The following is a 21,915-nucleotide window of genomic DNA, read 5'->3' on the forward strand; positions in this document are numbered from 1 at the left end:
GCCCTAAAAGACTTCCTCCCGTGGCCTTGTGAATAAATCACAATCCACGGCTCCGAGCTTTGTTTTCTAGTTCATGAACGTGAATCTCAGCTGAAGTTGTGGCCGAGGAAAATTCACCCTCTCCGCGACGAAACGACACGAGCATCCTGCCTCACTGCCTACGCGAATGGGAGCGTCTCCGACAATGTAAAGAGAACCAAAAGTCCCAGAACAGAAATGTACTTTGTAGTTGTTGTAGACGTTTTAAACAGTGTTATTGTCTGTCATACAGAATGTGGAAAGGAATCATCAGTTGTGTTGTGCCTGTTCTGATCTTTGCAGGACTTCTCGCAGCATTTTTGTCCAGTTTGAAATAAAGGTCCCTATTTCTGTCTGTCTCTCTCTACACTGCCACTCCCCCCCTCAGAAGCCCCCCAAACTCCAGTATAATCCCCTCCCCGAGCCTCCCCCCTCAATGGTCGAGTCCCGGTTTGGGCCATTTCTTGTCTCGCCCGCAGCCACGAGTGTACCAATGCATGTACTTCTGTACCCAGGGCCACCCAAAACTACCTGTGCAGCGAAAAAGGGTTCAAATTTATCCATAATATTATTGTTATAGAAATATTATCATCATTATTGCTGTTATAATTATGGTTGGTATAATTTGTCATCATTGTTAGCATTATGGAAGCACCAGACTGTTTGTGGAAAGACGAGAACAAGAAAGCTTTTTTTTTTTTATGGGTTTTTTTGTTTTGTTTTTTTGTTTTTATTTTTAATTGTCTGGCTGTTGGTGGTCTGATCTCACAGAGGGAGGGGAGGAATGGTTCAGAAAGAGACAAAGATGGCAGTCATGTTTGTACTGGTTGGGAAATGACTTACAGTGCTGAAATAAAATTTATTCTTTTAGTAAAAAAAGTATTTCTTGTGTCCGGTGTCTTCATTTCTTAAGTCAGGGGTGGCACATCTATATTATTATAGGTTAACCAATGTTTGAAGTCTTCCCAAAACAAATCAGATAGACTGCAAGAGAACATTAAATGTTCAAGTGTTTCTACTTCTACTTCACATTCATTACAGTCCAAATTAAATACAAGTCTTAAAAAGTCACCGCAATGATAAATGTCATTTATTGTTTTGAAGTATACCTCTTTCACTTTAGGAGATATAGCAAAACTAAGAAATTTACATCTAATCCTCTTGGTGTTCATCGTGGAGTATTCCTTTAACAGATGTTTTCTTTTGAGGGAGAAAGGAAAAAATTCTTGAGAGTGAAAGTAGATCTCAAAAAAATTTTGTTACACTTTTTCTCTAATAAAGTTTGGTTATTTATTTATATTTTTCTTTCCATTCTCTAAAATAAAGTGACTTATTATTTGCATGTGTACGAGATTTGGCTGTCACTGAAATCTCCCATAAATCTTGCAATTAAACAAACATTACTCAAACAAGCCACCTGTCAATCAAAGCGTCCACGCTCTTAACCCTGCATAACTTTAAGCCTTAATATAATGTGAACAGGTGAGTTGTATATAAACTCACCCTCAGTACAGTTGTCATGAACGGGGAAATTAGCTACAGAGACCAAAACTGTTTTTTGTACCAGGCTGTAAACATGTTTATTTCTGCTGTCTAACATGGGGACTTATGGAGACTGACTCACTTCTGGAGCCAGCCTCAAGTGGACGTTTGAGGAACTGCAGTTTTTTTTTTGGCACAGAGGTGATTGCCTGGTCAAAACTCTCTAATTTCATTCATCAGGGTGTTATTCAATCAGATTTAACAACCTTCCTCACATTTTAATTAAGATATAACTTAACTGTGATTGGTGCAGGAGGAATTTGTGAAATCACTTCAAACCAGTGAGAAGAGGAAAACATGTCTGGTGTGGAAATGTTGATTTCTGCTTAACACGGGCAAATCTCGCGACATTACACCAGCACCAGCTGCTGAGGGTCTGAGCAAATCTCGCGAGATTTGACCCTCAGACCCTCAGCAGCACCAGCTGCTGCGTGTAGCTGCAAAGATGGAGGCTTGACACGAAGCTCACAGGAAAGGTTAAAGGTGAAACACGCTGCTCCGCTCTGACAGTCACAGAGTTTACAGTTATGGAGCGAAGTGTTACATCGTGACAGGGGACAAAATAAATAAAAAAAAGAGTCTTTCAACGGAAAACACGATGAAGCAACTGTGAAAAAAAAGAGTCTTTCAACGGAAAACACGATGAAGCAACTGTGTTACAGAGAAGGAGCCAAAATGGCGACATCTGCTGGTCAAAAACCGTCGGTCCCGATTTCACCATGAAACACAGAATATAAAAAGAGATTTAAATGTTTGTATTACTGTTATGTTCTCTATTAAAGCTTATAAACAACATTTAAACAAAAAAAACTAGATTAACAAACGTTCAAACCTGCGCGCGACACCTCTGTATGTGTGTGTGACACGAGCGTGACGTCACGAGGGCCTCGTTTTTTTTTTCAAAACCGTTGGTCCCGATTTCACCATGAAACACTGAGAATATAAAAGATTTAAATGTTTTTATTGCTGATATTTTATCTATTAAAGCTTATAAACAATATTTAAACAAAAAAAAGCAGATTAACAAACGTTCAAACCCTTCTGTGTGTGTGTGTGTGTGTGTGTGTGAGACACGAGCGTGACGTCACGAGGGCCTCGGGTTTTTTTTGTTTTTTTTTGGAGGGTGGTCAAAAACCGTTGGTCCCGATTTCACCATGAAACACTGAGAATATAAGATTTTTAAATGTTTTTATTACTGATATTTTGTCTATTAACGCTTATAAAGCTTATAAATAATATTTAAATACTTTATTTAAACAAAAAAACAAACAGATTAACAAGCGTTCAAACCTGCGCGCGACACTTCTGTGTGTGTGTGTGACGTCACGAGTGCCTCGTTTTTTTTTGGTTTTTTTTTTGGAGGGAGGTCAAAAACCGTTGGTCCCGATTTCACCATAAAACACTGAGAATAAAAGATTTTTAAATGTTTTTATTACTGATATTTTGTCTATTAAAGCTTATAAAGCTTATAAATAATATTTAAATACTTTATTTAAACAAAAAAACAAACAGATTAACAAGCGTTCAAACCTGCGCGCGACACTTCTGTGTGTGTGTGTGACGTCACGAGTGCCTCGTTTTTTTTTTGTTTTTTTTTTGGAGGGAGGTCAAAAACCGTTGGTCCCGATTTCACCATGAAACACTGAGAATAAAAAAGATTTAAATGTTTTTATTGCTGATATTTTGTCTATTAACGCTTATAAACAATATTTAAACAAAAAAGATTAACAAATGTTCAAAACCTGCGCGCGACACTTCTGTGTGTGCGTGTGTGTGTGACACGAGCGTGACGTCACGAGGGCCTCGTTTTTTTTAAGGAGGAGGAGGAGGAGGGTGGTCACGTGACTTTTGGCGTGGTGGTGGTGGTGATGAAGCGAGGCATCGGAACATCTCACCGCCGCCGCTGCGATACTTTATCTCCGGGAGGTCGGAGCCGCTGCTGCTGCTTCTTCTTCTTCCACCGCCGTTTAACAAGAACCGGACGGAACCAAACCCCCCGACGACGGCCTCGGTTAGCGGCGGGCCTTGTGAGAGGACGTGCCGGGGAGGGGAGGACCTGCGGCGGCGGCGGATGTGACAACAGTCCCGGACTGAGAGAGGTCGAGAACCGCCAATTCCAGCTAGCTGCTGTCAGCTAACGCTGGCTACGCTGACTCCCCCGGCTTGTATGATAGATAATATAACATGTGATAGATAATATGACATGTGATAGATAATATAACATGTGATAGATAATATAACATGTGATAGATAATATAACATGATAGATAATATAACATGTGATAGATAATATAACATGTGATAGATAATATGACATGTGATAGATAATATAACATGTGATAGATCTGTGTAGCTTTAAGAAGAGGCAGAGATGCTGCCCCAGGTTAGCCTGTTAGCCTCACCTGATTTCAGGATGCAGGCTATCAGTGAGCGGTCGACTGGTGGTGGTGAAGCCAGATCAGGATGTCCTGCTCCTTTTTTAATCATTATCATTATTATTATTATTATTCACGCTGTGTTTTGTGTCTTCCATAGGTGCTCCTCCACCTCCTCAAGGACAGGAAGCCTTCAGAAGTAGGCTACATCATTTTCACAGGCTTGGTCGCCTCTTTGCCTCCTGTCCTTGTCAGATATGTGTCACCAGTTTTTTTACTCGAAGAAGAAGAAGCGGGGGGAGTTGTGGGATGAGGTAGTAGTTTGTATAGTTTTAGGATCACACCAGATCTGGGAGATAACTATACAGCCTACTGTCTTTCTCACGGCAACCAAACCATCACCTACCTCCACATGACGGAGACGAGCCAGCCCAATCCGTGTCTTGCGTTCAGTTGCCACGGTGACTGAAGCCTCTGTTGCCGTTGGTGACCATCAGTGCTCCAAAATTACATCACGAACATTGGATTCATTTTGCTGGTGTCTTGCCGTCCTGGTGTGTCCCTGGCTGTTAACTACATATATATTTATACAAATCACACACTCGATTCTCTGATTGCTGTGCTGACGTGTCTGTAGCTGTGCTGTGGTGAGGTAGTAAGTTGTGTTGTTGTGGGGTGTGGGATATTGCAACCCCTATTTTGGAGATACAACTATACAACTTACTGCCTTCCACAATGTGGCAGCATAATGCGCTACGCTTCAGCTCCGGTGTCTGCGGTGATTTGAGATTTTAAGTAGAGAGGGTGTGTGTTGCATGAGTAGATTGATTATTTCGTTATCGCTTCCGTTGGAGTTTTTAAATTGAGCGGTAATTCATGCAATCGTTGTGTTATTATGAAAGTTTTGCTCTGTGGTGTTCACTGATCCATCTGCTGATCTAAAAAACGGTGTAACAATGTTTATAAGCAGAGCGTGGTGACGTCAGATCAACGAAATATTCAGTTTAAAGTGATTTCAAGCTGCAAAAATCTCACATTTGGAAAAGCTGCAGCTTCTGACTGAATCCATAAATCATCGGTTAATCTTTGCAGCTTTTTAAATGAATGAATCGCTTCATCGAGAACGCAGATTAATGATCTCTAATAATCACTGTTCTCTCTAGGTGATAGAAATCCTGCTGAATGTTATTCTGTGTTTAATAAAGGCTGTCTCTAACTGCACACAGCGTTTGTGTGGTAGGTCTTAAATGAATCAGATTCAACACATGAACCTTCAGGTCATTAGTCTGAACAGATTTCAGTCCTGCTCTGTAAACTGACTCCTGAAGCATCAGTTGGTCGCCTGAGCTGACCTTGGTGAGCTGCAGAGCCGCTCTGATTGGACAACACCCCTCATTTATTATTCTGCCAATCAGGCGGTAGCAGGAGGGGGCGTTCCCCGAGACGCTCAGCGATTGGTCATAATCACAATAAGGTGGGCGGGGCCACCGGATGCTCTCCCGCCTCTGCTCAGCATCATCCACGCTGCGGCCAAAGAGGAGTGGAAAAGACAGAGCTCCCACTCTGTCTGATTAAAGCTTACTTTAAAGTTTATATATATATATATATATATAGAATGTTGGTGGGACCCGAGGTGGACCGAATGAAGCCTGGTTGCTGTAATAAGTCACCTGTCGGTCAGTGCAGCCACAGTGTTCATTCTGCATAACTTTAAGCCTTTGGTAGATACTTTAGATACTTTTCTGATTAAGCACAAATACAGTTTAAATATAGATACAATTCAACACATTGTTGCATTGATATGTTGTCAACATTTCCTACTCTAAACCATTGTGGGTGTATATATATATATATATATATATATATATATATATATACATACAGTATAATACACACCACACACACCACACACACAACCACACATATATATGTATATATATATATATATATATCTATATATATATATATATATATATATATATATATGTTTGCGGCACGGCCCTGGCAACCATGTAAACTAAAAATGGGCAAAGACGTGTATCATCGGTGGACTTGACGCTGGTTGCTTAAAACAAGCCATCTGTAACCCCCACCACTGTCAATCAAAAGCGTCCACGCTCTTAATCCTGCATAACTTTAAGCCTTAATATAATGTGAACAGGTGAGTTGTATATAAATTCACCCTCAGTACAGTTGTCATGAACGGGGAAATTAGCTACAGAGACCAAAACTGTTTTTTGTACCAGGCTGTAAACATGTTTATTTCTGCTGTCTAACATGGGGACTTATGGAGACTGACTCACTTCTGGAGCCAGCCTCCAGTGGACGTTTGGGGGAACTGCAGTTTTATGCACTTCCACATCAGCTGATAAAGACACAGTTATACAAACTCCATCCGGTTGGTGGCGGTAACGCGCCCTGAAAAAAAAAGAAAAAGAAGAAGAAGAAGCAGGAGAAAACCTCGCGCGACTCCTTTGTCAAACACACGAGCTGTGTTGTGACGTCACGGCCGATCCAACATGGCGAACATTCGATGCGTCAAGGTGAGCAAAGAGAGAAAACCTGTCCGCGCGCGCGGCACAGCGCGTCACTCACATCGATTACTCTGATACAACTATTGGGCACGTGAGACGTTTAACGGGCGCGCGCGCTGTGACGTGATTTTGTTGTTTGTTGTAGTCTGGAAGTTTTTCAGTGTGTGGCACAGCATGCTGGGAATCAATGACCTGTGCGCGTGCCCGTGTGTTAATTATTTTAAAGGGTGAGTCCACCTGAGTCATCAAAGTGCTGCAGGTAGTTCAGCCATCATCCATCCTGCTGCTGCAGCTTTAAAGGGCCTGCACACCTGCTGTCTTTCTTTTTGGCTGTATCACATGATCACCTGGTGTGATGTCACAGATTCCCCTGCACCAATCAGAGTTGATCAATCAATCAATCAGATGGGTGGAACCTCCACAGACAGACAGCGAGCGCCGGCCTCGATAAAGCTGTAAAGTTATGTCTTTAATGTTTCACAGCGGTTACATTCAGCAGGTATAGACCCACCTGAGCCCCCCTCACCACCACCGGACAACCCTGCTATGAGTCGCCACAGTCCCTGATCCTGTGTGAATGAACGCTTCAGTAATATTTTAACCAAAGTGTGAAAATGTGGGTTGGTGTCGACACCCTGATGAAGGAAATTAATAATAATAATAATAATAATAATAATACATTTTATTTGAAAGCGCTTTTCAGGGTACTCAAAGACACTTTACAGAGATTATTAGAGAGTTTTGACCAAGCGGCAACCTCGTCGTCCAGTTAGTCAGTCTCCATAAGTCCCCATGTTAGACAGCAGAAATAAACATGTTTACAGCCTGGTACAAAAAACAGTTTTGGTTCATGACAACTGTACTGAGGGTGAATTTATATAGAGAGACAGTGTGTTGGTGTTTAATCCACAGATCTCGCTGTAGCTGATTTCATAGCTGTTATATCTTCAATAAAAAAAAGTAGTTCCAATGAAAACAGCAGATATTAATGTCGAACTTCTTCCAGACAATTACGACTGAAACTAACTCATTTTATTGTTTAATCTGACTTTTATTTTCTTGATTAATCCTTTGGTGTATGCAGTGGTCCATTAATGTCCTAAAGGTCATATCTTCCAAACTGTTTCCTCAAAAATCATCTCACTGACCCATGTTTTTGCTTTCTTGTCTTTCTCCTGTACTCACCTCCTCCCCCCCTGGTCCGCCCCTGTCTGTGTGTGTTCATCAGGGTATGGTTGGCCTGGTGACAGGCGGTGCGTCTGGTTTGGGCCGGGCCACTGTGGAGCGTCTGGTGCAGAACGGGGCGTCCGCCGTGATCCTGGACCTGCCGTCGTCCGATGGACCGGCTCTGGCAGCCAGTCTTGGGGACCGCTGTGCCTTCGCTCCTGCAGATGTGAGTCCGCACATGTTCAAGTCATAGAAAATCACTAAATCTGACCTGTCACACACACTCACAATAGACTTCGACATCTTTTTTTCTCATAAAATGTCACGGACGACTTGCACCCAGAGAATTATCTGTGCTCCATCGAGCTCTTGGGAACATTTCAGGTCATCGTTTTGGTTTTACAGCACACAACTTTACTGTTTCGGTTCATTCTCAGCATTGTTTCCGGCAGCAGCAGATCTGACAGATGGACTTTCTAATCTACTGGTGGCATTCACTCATTCACTGGTGGTTGAGGCTGCCACGCAAGGAGCCATGCAGCCTTGCTCACTCAACCATACACACACCAATGTCACGGCAAAGTAGGCTGGTGTGCACAGTGGAGCATTTGGCAGCTAAAGAGCCAGACATTCAGGGATACTGAGAGGACTGGATGCTACCCAAGTATGAGGTGGTCTCAACAGGTTTGCCTTATCAACTTTATATAGCGATCAGATGTGAATGTTGCTTTTGCAGCTTATTCTGCTGCCGCCATGTGGCCAAAAAAAACAGTCAAAGCAGGTTCAAGAGAAACATTTAACAGGTCACAGCTGTAACTGTAACTGGAGGTGTACTGTCCTCTCATATCATCCATCATCTCATCTGAGTTAGAGTTCAGTTCTTTGTTATATGTTTTTCATCTCCCCTGACACATGTTGTTGTTGTTGATGATGATGTTTGAAGGCGACCTAAAGAGTCTTCATCCTCTCCCAGGTGACGTCAGAGGCAGACGTGCAGTCAGCAGTGTCCCTGGCCAGAGAAAAGTTTGGGAAGCTGGACCTGGCAGTTAATTGTGCCGGCATCGCTGTCGCCGTTAAAACCTACAACTTTAAGAAGGACCTGCCTCACAGCCTGGAGGACTTCCAGCGTGTTATCAATGTAAGATAGACAGACACACACACAGAGTAGAAAAAGAAATGGCAGTTGCAGCTGTGTGACTTTCCTTTCTGTATCTCCTGCAGGTGAACATCGCGGGAACTTTTAATGTGATCCGCCTTGCTGTGGGTGAGATGGGGAAGAACGAGCCTGATGCAGACGGACACAGAGGCTGCATCATTAACACAGCCAGTGTGGCGGCCTTTGACGGACAGGTCGTTTGGAACACACTCAGACGTAACAGAAATAACTAAGCTGTCGCTCTGATTCTCAACTTTTCCCTCCGTGTTTGCTGTAGGTCGGCCAGGCAGCGTATTCAGCTTCTAAAGGCGGCATCGTCGGAATGACCCTCCCCATCGCACGAGATCTGGCACCCATGGGCATCAGGGTCATCACCATAGCACCTGGTTAGTGAATATACTTGAGAGAAATTTTAAAAAACGTATTGTTGGCAAATATACACATCACATAGGACCGAAAAGAAGAAGAAGAAGAAAACTGGCCTTCTCTTTTTATTTGTATATGTGTCGGGTACAGAAACAACAGGTGACCAAGCAGGTTTATAAGGACATTACTGTAGCAAAACTATTTAAAAATGTGAATAATAAAGGCAGACAAGTTTAAATATTTTGCTCCAGGAGCTTGAAATATGCTGGAAATATACACAAATGATTTAAAAGTGACATTTCCTTTGACTCTAAACCTGAATATTATTTCTTCCTCCAGGTCTGTTCTCCACTCCCCTCCTGGCCGGTCTTCCAGAGAAGGTGCGCTCCTTCCTTGCCCGTCAGGTGCCCTTCCCTTCGCGCCTGGGAGACCCTGCTGAGTTCGCCCACCTGGTGACGTCACTGGCTGAGAACCCCATGATCAACGGCGAGGTCATCAGACTGGATGGAGCCATTCGCATGCAGCCCTGAGCCCTAATGGTGTGTGTGTGTGTGTGTGAGTGTGTGTGAGTGTCACTGCCTGGTGTATTTATGTTGTAGAAAGCTGCATACAGTAAAAAATACACTGTACTGGTACAACTTATTAGGTTTGTGTGTGAGACTGTGAGAGAAAAGTGTGTAAAACCGATAAAGGACATCATGCTGAGCATTGCAGTACTTTATGGACTCCATTTTGTAAACTAATCCAGATTATAATAAACCTCATATGTTTGATTATCTAAGAATTCAGCCTTTCTTTCAGCCCATTAAATCTCAACGTTTCAGTGGTGACAGCATGTATTTGTCTTATTGAAGCAACCACCTCAATTTGAAAGATGAACTTTCACTATCTGCACATTGGAAAAAGATCGTGTTACTTTCCTACCATAAAACAACAGGTTGCCTTTTTCTTGTAACTTTGTGCTCAGGGTTTGATCACCGCGAAAAAATGTTTCCTGGTGGACAGTAAAGTAAACTGCTGCCGACTGTAGCTGCTGTTAGCTCATTTTTTGAGCCGTGTTGCATGGACTGTGAGCTCAGAGCATTGAGGAAGTGTTTGTACTACAGGCATTTTAGACCACTGGGAAGAAGAGGAGGGGTTTTTTCAGGCCTAGGGCACGGGGGGAATGCTTACGGGGAGCGGAGCTGGTGTCATGCCAGAACCGGAGCTGGGCGAGTGGGCTATGTAACATGGCTCAACAGCCTCTGTGGAAATAATGATAGAGGAGAGGACGTTGACAGAGTAAGTTAAGAAGAGAGGGGGAGCGAACAAGCAGCCACCGGACAAGAGTAAATGTGGGACTGACTTTTAGTGGTTGGTGAGAGCTTGGTGAAATAAAAGGCTGAAAGACAGACGCCGAGCTGGGCTGACTGCTGTTAGCAGGGGCGCCATATAGGGGGAAAAAGTTAGGACAATTCCAAGGGCCCCCCAAAAATAGGTAAACACTAATATAAAATTATTAAACCATAATCTTTGAGTACAGTCGTCCCTCGCTATAACGCGGTTCACTTTTCACGGACTCGCTGTTTCGCGTATTTTTTCAGTGTAATTTTGCATGCTTTTTTTTTACAGCGTACTGTACAGTATGAACGCGCATTGTGTTCTGCGTCCTAAATTGGCTAAGGGAGAACCGCACATGTGTTCTGCGTCCTGATTAACTAGGGGGGTACTGTACAAAATGCATGTAATAAGGTGTATAAAAGTGTGTGGTTAGGGGTTTTACGGCCTTAAAACATGTATAATAATTGTAAAACTTACTTCGCGGATTTCGTTTATTGCGGGTTATTTTTAGAAAGTATCCCCCGCGATAAACGAGGGACCACTGTATATATATTTCAAATCTAACAATGAAACTAATTATCTCTTTGTTTTTATGTGTTTTGGGCAGTAAAAGTTATAAATAAAAATCTATGGTGGCTTTTAATCTTGCATCAAATAGTGAACTGCACTGTATATTGTATGCAGACTTGCAATCTAAATTAGATTTTTTTTTGTTGTCATGGGGCCCAAAATCCCTGGCGGCGCCCCTGGCTGTTAGTAAGTAATATTAGCTGTGTCTTTCGTTGTTGCAAATATTTGTCAAAGTTGTTGACTCGCTAGTTTTTGATTATATGTAATATAATCATAATAAATACACATGTACAGCTGTTCATGATTACCACAATGGTATTATATGTTAAGTTATATAAAGGAAATTCAGAGATTTCATGTGAAAAGACCTTTAACAGTGAATTACTTAAATGTGGAGTGCAACAGTTTTTCTTAAACGGTGGCTCGATGACGCACCGAGGCCACCCTGAGCATAACCCCGCCCACCTAGCACTGTAACCTATAAAAAGCCGATGACGGAGCCGCCAACACCACCCGCCTCTGCTGTAACCTGTTTTTTTTTTTTTACCACCAACCATCTCCCTCCGTCTTCATCCTCCCATCCCGCCAAATGTAAGTTACCCTGTGTGCTTATGTTATAGTTACAGTAACGTTAGGTGACTTAGTGCACTGTAGCCATGGCAACAGATATGGTCAGATATGAAGTTCGGGTGTGTGGGTAACGGCAAACACGGACCGAGTCGACAGACTGGACGAGGTACTTTACATGTTTTATAGCTACTTTTAGTTAGCAAGGAGTACCGGCATTTTCTGGTGTTTCGGTTTGATGAGCGACCGTGTTAACTGGCGCCTAACGATATGTAGCTGTCCTCGTCAATGCCTGTATGTTTAATTTATATTATTATTATTATTATTATTATTATTATTATTTTTAACGTTACAATTATATAAAACTAAAAAAGTACCGGAGTCATCTTTGGTGTTGCTTGTTTGACAGCTTATCTCCCTGTTTCGACAACTGTCGTAACTACGACAACCACAGACTGATTCAGTTGATGGTCACCAGTTAACCGGGTCGCTCTTTAAACCGAAACAGCGCGCGGGAAAAACAAAAACCGTTTTTAGCAGTTGACCAAGGACAAACTCTGGACCTAGTTTAACAGTAAATGTAAAATACATTTTATAGTTATAGTTTAGTGTGTGAGTGTATCTCCTGTCTAACTTCGTGTGTACATCTTTGAGCGTTAGTAAAGTATTTTACTTAGTCACGGTAAGTGCTAGCTTGAATGCTAATTAAAACTGCGTCATGCCTGCATTAATTCAGGTTCAGCTAGTTACACCTTTTAAAATTACGTATTTATTACAGTACTTGGTAAATGTAGTAGTTACTTTCCACACTACTTATCATCCAGTTAAAAAACATAACATTTCAAAAGCTTAATACAGAATTGAATTAATAACCGTCTATTTATCTATATATGTGTGTATGTATATATATATATGTTGTGTGTGTTGTGTGTGTGTGTATATATATATATATATATATCCACACACACACACACACACACACATATATTATATATATATATATATATTAATATATATATACACGTGTGTGTGTGTATATATTATATATATATATAATAATATATACACGTGTTGTGTATATATATATATATATATATATACACATACACACACACTATACATATATATATATATATATATGTTTATGTGTGTTTTATATATATATATATATTGTATATATATATGTGTTGGTGTGTGTGTGTGTGTGTGTGTTGTGTATATATATAATATATTTATATATCTATATATATATATTATGTGTGTAGATAAGGTGCAGTGGCAAGATGATGGTAATAGTATAATAGTACTGATGATAATGTTATTGTTAATAACAGTACATAATAATAGTAGCAGTATTAGTAGCAGTATATAATAATAATAATTGTAATCTATAATATGTACACATGTATGATATATAGTATGTATAATATGTGCATAATAAATACAAGATATACATGCTGTAAATAATATACTATGAATACAAATATGTAAATCGAATGTTCAAAAATATAAGAATATCGTATAAATATGATATATAATATCAATATTGTTTATATTAACACATATCACATATGATATGAAGTTCCAGTATTTGGAGTGGAGTGTAAAGTGTGACAGGTAGATTTAGTCCAGTTCTGTGTCACTATTCAGGCTTTAGTTGTGTTTATCAATAGTTGTATGTGTTTAATTGTTTTTTTTTTAGTTTAGTGTTATATGTTTGAGGGAAATGTATAATATATGATAAATGTATGATATTTGTATAATCACGAATGAGCGCTGTCTGCCATGTCTTCACCACAAGAGGGCGCCAGACTCACATTTAATGATGTAAAGCCTGTCACTGTATTTGTAGAAATAGGCCTGGTAGAACAAAAAGAGACTATTTTATTATCCTCTTGTCTTACCTTATGTAACACTTCAGACAGCATCATTTACCTCCATCCATGTTGGCAGAGGTTCCAATGTCATATGGGTGTTCATTAATTAGGTCACTGGTTCTCAAACTGTGATACCTGGTGGTCCTTTACCTTCCTGTAGTGGTAAATGGATGAAGAATTTTTCTTTTTAACAATGAAATAAAATTATTTAAAACATATCAAACCATTCACAACATTTTGAATAAAGTTAATCCAGGGGAAAGCTACAATGTCATTTAAAATAAGATTTCCTGAAATATCTTGTTTCAATATCAGCCTGACACGTTCATTCAGGTAGTGATACATACATAATATATCCATGATCAGTTAAAATCTGATCGGAGATAGTAAACGGGATATTAAGCGGAACAGGAAATATTAGGAGTTTAATGCTGCCGGCTGTGTTCAGGATCCAACAGCAGTCAACAAAAAATAATCTTCTCCAGTCAAAGTAGTGATACTGAGAGAGATGAATACTTTCTGAGGTGGGACGTGGTGTAAAAAGTTTAGGAAACACTGGGTGAGATTGTAGTTAGATTTAGTGACTTTATCTTCTCCACACTGTGTCCCTGCATTTATAGATAAATATGATTCCTATTCCTGTGATCATCATTTGTGGATTTTTCTTTTTGTTAGTGTTATTAGTTAATTTGACTGGATGATTAGCATATAGTGACTTTAAAACCAAATGCAGAGCTTGTACGAATAAAGTAATATTGTTCATCACAAGAAGTGGTTGAAGGCATTGAAGCTGTTTATTCTCTTCTTGTACAGGATGTTTTAATCTGTGCTAAAAACAACTGACTTGGAGAGTGATGACATCCACTACTGCTGATCAGTAAGTAAGGTTCAGCCTCATCATGGACAGAGTGATTGGCACCAAAGAGCCAATTTGCAATGATCAAAGATAATACATTCTTATCCTCATTTGTATATTTGTTGTATTATTAGTTAGGTTAACTGGATGATTAGAATATAATCATGTAGTTATTGCAAATAATGTTAAGTAGAAGTATAGTTTATTTGCATTGAAGCTTAAAAATGTCCACTCCAGTCAAAGCCACATGACCATATCTGGATCCATAGCTGATGAAGTGAAGACAAACTGCTTTAAAAAGGACAAACCAACTATAGATCTTATTCAGCTGCAGAATGTTTTGTAAAACAATACAGACAATAAAAAGTCAACATTGAACGTTAGAAAAGTTTAATATCAGCAAAGCATCGTCAGGTTGAGTGGAAACACATAAGTGGAACAGCAAGTTGGCAGGAAATGGAACAATTCAGGCAACACAGGCCAAGTGAAAGTACAAAGATCTTATGTGTGCACTTCATTTTCAGTAGAGCAGAGCAAAATCACTTCACATCCATTTCAAATGCATTAAATGCAGTAAAGACAAGCATTGTCACCAGAACACATTTCAGATATACCTGGTACAAATTTAAAATGCTTTTATTGTTTGATGGTTGCAATTTACCATAAGTCAATTTCAAACCCAGTGCCAAACAGAGAAATACCCATTCTACGACCAAAGGAGAATCCTGTTCCCAACACCTTTGCTTCTATTTGTGTTGGACTGATGGTGGCACCGGTGTCTACTGACAGACCGACTGTACCTTTCACTGGCCCAGCGGAGGCTGAAGCACTGGCCAGTTCTGCTCTGGCCATGGCTTGGGCACCTATCGCAGTGACTCCGGCTCCTGCACTCGCATTGGGGCCTTTGGCCTCAGCATCAAACACGCTCCATTCAGCACGAGTGTATCCGACTCCTGCACCAGCGTATGCTCCTGCTTTGGGAATACGCTTCCCGGGTTTATTCTCAAATGCTTCTGCAAATGTTCCAGTACCCGCATAGGTACCAGCAGCAAAAGCATCACCAGGCCGATCAAAGGTGTCAATCATGCCCACCAGCCCAGATGAAGGAAGAGCCACACTCTCACCTTCTTTCTTAACTGCCTTGGCTGCAAACAAAGAAACATTGGTTTTCATCTCCAAGACGACTAGAGAACAATATTACCAGTGGAAAAGATTTTGAAAAACAATTCACTTACCCTCAGAGTCTGATTTGGGAAAAAAGAAAACAAACTTTATTTCCTCATTAAAAGGCGAGTCCCTTTTTTAACACGTCAAACTGACAACATTGTTAGAGCAACAGATTGAAGACTTAATTGTTCATGTGAGCATACACTTCATATCCGTCATTTCAGTTATAGATTATTTAGAAGTTTATTGAAAGGTAATCTGACCCACCTGACATCTTCAGGGAGAAGTTTATACTCTGAAAGAAAAGGAGGAAATGTCAGCAGCAGATCAGAGCCAGAGATTCTCTGTGGTCATGGAAATATTCATTAAGACAAAAACAATTTGTTCATCAATGCTCAATCAGTTTATTTATGCTAATGAAGTTATGAGGAGCTCCTCCATCATCCTCTGTGAGGCAGATTAAACATTAAAACAAGAAAGAAAAGATACAAGTAACATATCATTACTCTGTACTCAATAAAAACAATTAATAAAAATAGTAATTATTGATGCATACAGCACCATTTGGTATATATTGTAAAATACCAGTCATGCCACAAAGCATGTATACATTTTTGTCAGTATAATAAGCCTTAGAGGATGATTACATACCTGAATGAAGTTGCTGGCTTTAGAGAAGATGTTATATGCTGCGTGCACTCAGCTCATCTGCTGGACAACGCTCATGAGGAGGTTTAAATAGGAAACTGACAACGAAACTGAAAGTAAACTGGCCTCAGCAGCTCAAAGGGGCACAGAAACAGAGGGGGTTTATCTCCAACCCAGAAAACAAAGATTAAAAAGTGAGTGAAGGTTATTGCAGATAGTCACAATGGACAATATCAAAACATAATTTATGGTCTACATGTAACCAGACAGGGGGGGCCAATTGCTTAAATGTACATCAATTGGGTGGTCGGTAGCGTAGTGGGTTAAGCGGCCGCCCCGTGTGTGAGAGGCTATAGCCCTCGCTGCAGCTGGCCCCGGTTTGAATCCCCCATCAGACGGCCATTTGCTGCGTGTCACTCCCCCTCTCTCTGCTTCCTGTCAATCTTCAGCTGTACTATCATTCAAGGCATCAAAAATAATCTTTTTAAAAAAAAGGACATCAATTGTTTTTTTTAAACTGTAGGGTGAATACAAGTATTACATGCTGTTAACAAAATTGAGACCAATTGAACGTTGGTCTCTGAAGTATAAATTCGTAGAATAAATTCTGATTTGTGCACTTTATTTATGACCAAAAAGTGGAATATTTTCTATGTTGACTCTGTTATCTAAAATCAGTACACAGTGCAAAAATACCTATCAATTAAAAATGTATTGTCTGCAGTGAAGACATGGATTGTGACAAGATGAAGCTTAAAGGGTTTCACTGTTGAACAAGAAGGCTCAAAACACAGTCACAAATCCACCTTAAATAAATGCAAACCCAGAGCCAAACAGAAACACCAGTTTTTACGACCAAAGGAGAATCCTGTTTTGTTTTAAAAGTTAGTCAGCTAATAAAGTTACTCAGATTCTCTCTCTGTTGCAGGAAATGAAAGAAATAACTTTTTGGATGTTGTAGGCTTGACAAGAAGTCTTTGGGTGTGTGTTTGGGTATTTCCCAGTCCTGGAATATGTGTGAGCACACACTTCCTTGAACTCAAAATTTGAATATTATTTCTTCCTCCTTCTGCACTCCCCCTCCTGGCCGGTCTTCCAGAGAAGGTGCACTCTTTACTTGTCCACCAGGTGCCCTTTCCTTTATGCTTGGGGGAACTGGCTGAGTTCGCCCACCTGGTGACATCACAGGCTGAGAACTCCAGGTGTGTGTGTGTGTGTGTGTGTGTGCATTTACTCTGTCCACATTGAGCAGCTGCCTTATCAATCCCTTCCTATTGTTCTTTATCTTTGTCCATCTCATAAAACGTGACAATTATGAGCAAAAGATTTCCTGAAATATCTTGTTTCAATATCAGCCTGACATTCATTCAGGTAGTGATACATACATAATACGTCCATATTTAGTTCAAATCTGATGCGAGATAGTAAACGGGATAGTAAGCGGAACAGGAAATATTAGGAGTTAAATGCGAATATAGCTCTGGTTCTTGAGCCGGCTCTGTTCAGGATCCAACAGCAGTCAACAATAAATAATCTTCTCCAGTCAAAATAGTGATACTGAGAGAGATGAATACTTTCTGAGGTGGGACGTGTCTACCATAACTCAAATTCAACCCCAGAGCCAAACAAAGAAACACCCATTTTACGACCAAAGGAGACTCCCGTTCAGGTTACATACCTGAACGAAGTTGCTGGGTTTAGAGAAGATGTTATGCGCTGCATGCACTCAGCTTATCTGCTGGACAACGCCCATGAGGAGGTTTATATAGCAAACTGAAAGCACAAACTGCTTGTTAAAAACACTTTAATAGGTTAATGGTCAAATGTCCAACTTCACAGCAAAAATAAACAGCCTCAGCCTCAGCCCTGCTAAGTTCTCCCACCTGGTAACATCACAGGCTGGGGGGTAAAGTCAAACGTTTGACTCTGTCCACACTGAGCAGCTGCCTTACCGTCCCCTTCCTGTTGTTCTTTATCTTTGTTCTTCTCAGGTTGACATAAAATGTAACAATTGTGAATTTAAGTGCACGTTGAATACAAACATAGTAACATTGTTGAAGAGCATCAGAAGTGGTACTGGTAGAACAGGAGAGTTGTGGTACTTTGACACTTTGATACAAGCTGCTCATATTTGTCTGCAACAAAGAAATGATTTAAATATCTACAATATAATTTCAGAATTTGTGATTACTGATGCTGATTAAAAACACTGAGTAGAGATAAAAGTTTTTTTAAGATGTAATGAGTGCTGTCTGCCACGTTTTCACCACAAGAGGGCGCCTGATTCCTGTTTAATGAGAGATGCTGTGTCCCTGCATTTATAGATAAATATGATTCCTATTCCTGTGATCATCATTTGTGGATTTTTTTTGTTAGTGTTATTAGTTAATTTGACTGGATGATTAGCATATAGTGACTTTAAAACCAAATGCAGAGCTTGTATGAATAAAGTAATATTGTTTATCACAAGAAGTGGTTGAAGGCATTAAAGCTGTTTATTCTCTTCTTGAACAGGATGTTTTGATCTGTGCTAAAAACAACTGACTTGGAGAGTGATGTCATCCACTACTGCTGATCAGTAAGTAAGGTTCAGCCTCATCATGGACAGAGTGATTGGCACCAAAGAGCCAATTTGTAATGATCAAAAAGAATACATTTACTGTTATCCTCATTTGTATATTTATTGTGAGTATTATTAGTTAGGTTAACTGGATGATTAGAATGTAATCATGTAGTTATTGCAAAAAATTTTAAGTAGAAGTATAGTTTATTTGCATTGAAGCTTAAAAATGTCCACTCCAGTCAAAGCGACATGACCATATCTGGATCCATAGCTGATGAAGTGAAGACAAACTGCTTTAAAAAGGACAAACCAACTATAGATCTTATTCAGCTGCAGAATGTTTTGTAAAACAATAAAGACAATAAAAAGTCAACATTGAACGTTAGAAAAGTTTAATATCAGCAAAGCATCGTCAGGTTGAGTGGAAACACATAAGTGGAACAGCAAGTTGGCAGGAAATGGAACAATTGAGGCAACACAGGCCAAGTGAAATTACAAAGATCTTATGTTTGCACTTCATTTTCAGTAGAGCAGAGTCTACCATAACTCAAATTCAACCCCAGAGCCAAACAGAGAAACGCCCATTTTACGACCAAAGGAGACTCCCGTTCCCAACGCCCTAACCTCTACGTGTGTTAGACTGATGCTGGCACCGGTGTCTACTGCCAGACCGACTTTAGCTTTCACTGGACCAGCGGCGGCTGAAGCACTGACCAGTTCTGCTTTGGCCATGGCTTGGGCACCTATCGCAGAGAATCCGACTCCTACACCTGCATTGGGGCCTTTGGCCTCAGCACCAAACACGCTCCATTCAGCACGAGCGTATCCGACTCCTGCACAAGCGTATACTCCTGCTTTGGGAATACGCTGCCCGAGTTTATCCACAAATCCTTCTTCAAATGCGTCAGCACCCGCATAGGCACCAGCAGCAAAAGCATCACCAGGCCTATCAATGTTATCAATCGTGTCCACCAGCCCGGATGAAGGAAGAGCGATACTTTTACCTCCTTTCTTAACTGCCTTGTCTGCAAACAAAGAGACATTGGTTTTCATCTCCAAGACGACTAGAGAACGATATTACCAGTGGAAAAGATTTTGAAAAATAATTCACTTACCCTCAGAGTCTGATTTGGGAAAAAGAAAACAAACTTTATTTCCTCATTAAAAGGTGAGTCCCTTTTTTAACACGTCAAACTGACAACATTGTTAGAACAACAGATTGAAGACTTTATTGTTCATGTGAGCAAACACTTCATATCCGTCATTTCAGTTATAGATTATTTAGAAGTTTATTGAAAGGTAATCTGACCCACCTGACATCTTCAGGGAGAAGTTTATACTCTGAAAGAAAAGGAGGAAATGTCAGCAGCAGATCAGAGCCAGAGATTCTCTGTGGTCAAAATATTCATTAAGACAAAAACAATTTGTTCATCAATGCTCAATCAGTTTATTTATGCTAATGAAGTTATAAGGAGCTCCTCCATCATCCTCTGTGAGGCAGATTAAACATAACAAGAAAGAAAAGATACAAGTAACATATCATTACTCTGTATACTCTCAATAAAAACAATGAGTATTTCAGTTAATTAAGTTATTGTTCATGTTGTGTATTTTATTGATTCATTCTGAATGTACTGTATTTTTGGTTTATATTGCAGAATTTAATATGTATTTGTTGGGACAAACAAATCAAGGAAATTATGATTTATATTGTTAATCGTGTCCGTCCTCCCTTTCACAGATCTACTCTGATAGGCTGGTTTGAACTGGAGAAAAGGCCAAACATACAAACACACAGATAAGGTAACATGTTCAGGAAACAGCTGGAAAACAAACTGTCAGTATTAAATGGTCTTGTTCTGCCAGTCAGTTTTCAGGTCGCCTTGACCAGATTATGGAGAAGTCAAGCACACAAACACACCATACACACTCATGAGAAACACACATACATTACTACGTTTGATGATCATAACAAAGTGCAGGATGGTTGGCTCCATATCTGGTGATTTGGTCATGTAACAGCGATATAAGAATGTTTATAAAAGCTGTGAACATTTTAAGTAACAGGAGTTCAGCTTCGCAAGCAGCTTTCTCCGCGTCATTTTTCATCAAGTTTTTGGGAGTTTTCTCCACAACAATATATCTTGTAAAATACCATTTATACCAATAATAAGCCTTAGAGAATTGGTTACATACCTGAACGTAGTTGCTGGGTTTAGAGAAGATGTTATGTGCTGCATGCACTCAGCTCATGTGCTAGACAACGCCCAGAAACTGACTAGACTAACAACAGGAAGCCCAGCTCGGCATCTGTCTTCAAGTGACTCAAAATGAAACTTGGACCACTTCCTTTGAGCCCAAACTGCTTGTTAAAAACACCATAATAGGTTACAGGGCTCTGCTTCTCACTCACATGTTTAAAAAACATTTTTTATATTATATTTATGTTATTATTTTTCTTACCATTTACCATTCATACCAAGAATAAGCCTTAAAGAATTGGTTACATACCTGAACGAAGTTGCTGGGTTTAGAGAAGATGTTATGCGCTGCATGCATTCATGTACAGATTGTAAAGCCCTCTGAGGCAAATGTACTTTGTGACTTTGGGCTATACAAATAAAATTGATTTGATTTGTTTGATTTTGATGCACTCAGCTCATCTGCTGGACAACGCCCAGAAACGGACTAGACCAGGGGTCTCCAAACTACGGCCCGCAGGCCACATTCGGCCCGCCTAAACAATTGGAGTGGCCCACTTAACGATCCCAAAAAATCCCAGCTCGGCATCTGTCTTTAAGTTTTATCTCACAAATCTGTAAACCTGCTCTTCCTTGTCCCTGTGGTACAAACACTAACACTCCCCCACATCTCTTCAGAGTTTGTTTAATCGAGACATAAGAGAAAAAGTAAACATTGCTTGAATGTGCAAAGTTTAATATCAGCAAAGCATTGAGTTGTGTGTAAACACGTAGGTGGAACAGGAAGTTGACAGGAAATGGAACAATTGAGGCAACACAGACCAAGTAAAAGTACCATGCTCTCATCTGTGCTCTATATTCTAACTTTCTCTTTTTGTTTTCTCTTCAACAGGGTGGAGATTCATGACTCAAAATGAAACTTGGACCACTTCCTTCGAGCACAAACTGCTTGTTAAAAACACCTTAATAGGTTACAGGGCTCTGCCTT

At 40.2% G+C, this 21,915-nt stretch overlaps 1 protein-coding gene and 2 long non-coding RNA genes across 4 annotated transcripts in view; all 3 read left to right on the plus strand.

The window, feature by feature from the left end:
• The first annotated feature begins 3,157 nt into the window (after positions 1-3,157).
• On the plus strand, positions 3,158-4,951 carry LOC109140209 (uncharacterized). The gene is made up of 2 exons (XR_002042416.2): positions 3,158-3,725; positions 4,096-4,951. It is a non-coding gene; the product is annotated as an uncharacterized LOC109140209 (long non-coding RNA).
• A 1,396-nt stretch (positions 4,952-6,347) lies between these two features.
• Positions 6,348-9,942, plus strand: hsd17b10 (hydroxysteroid (17-beta) dehydrogenase 10). The gene is made up of 6 exons (XM_010742627.3): positions 6,348-6,478; positions 7,698-7,862; positions 8,610-8,774; positions 8,858-8,986; positions 9,070-9,178; positions 9,498-9,942. Exons 1-6 carry the CDS (start codon positions 6,455-6,457, stop codon positions 9,686-9,688), a joined length of 783 nt encoding a protein of 260 aa, XP_010740929.1. The 5' UTR covers positions 6,348-6,454; the 3' UTR covers positions 9,689-9,942.
• A 1,465-nt stretch (positions 9,943-11,407) lies between these two features.
• The window catches only part of LOC113747684 (uncharacterized), a 14,672-nt gene continuing 4,164 nt past the window's right edge, over positions 11,408-21,915 (plus strand). Inside the window, exons 1-4 of one of the 2 annotated variants that reach the window (XR_003463783.1) lie at positions 11,408-11,639; positions 14,306-14,369; positions 17,263-17,365; positions 18,678-18,741. This is a non-coding gene — a long non-coding RNA (uncharacterized LOC113747684). The remainder of the gene's footprint in view (positions 11,640-14,305; positions 14,370-17,262; positions 17,366-18,677; positions 18,742-21,915) is intronic. The other variant, XR_003463782.1, reaches the window with a different exon arrangement.

This window comes from Larimichthys crocea, chromosome XV (genome assembly GCF_000972845.2).
Source record: "Larimichthys crocea isolate SSNF chromosome XV, L_crocea_2.0, whole genome shotgun sequence".
NCBI lineage: Eukaryota > Metazoa > Chordata > Actinopteri > Sciaenidae > Larimichthys > Larimichthys crocea.

What these genes read in the sequence shown, in the direction of transcription:
- hsd17b10 (XM_010742627.3), top strand. Translation starts at nt 6,455, where the DNA reads ATGGCGAACATTCGATGCGTCAAG. An exon ending in CGAACATTCGATGCGTCAAG is followed by an intron (nt 6,479 to 7,697) that starts GTGAGCAAAGAG and finishes TGTGTTCATCAG; the next exon opens with GGTATGGTTGGCCTGGTGAC. An exon ending in GGTCATCACCATAGCACCTG is followed by an intron (nt 9,179 to 9,497) that starts GTTAGTGAATAT and finishes TTCTTCCTCCAG; the next exon opens with GTCTGTTCTCCACTCCCCTC.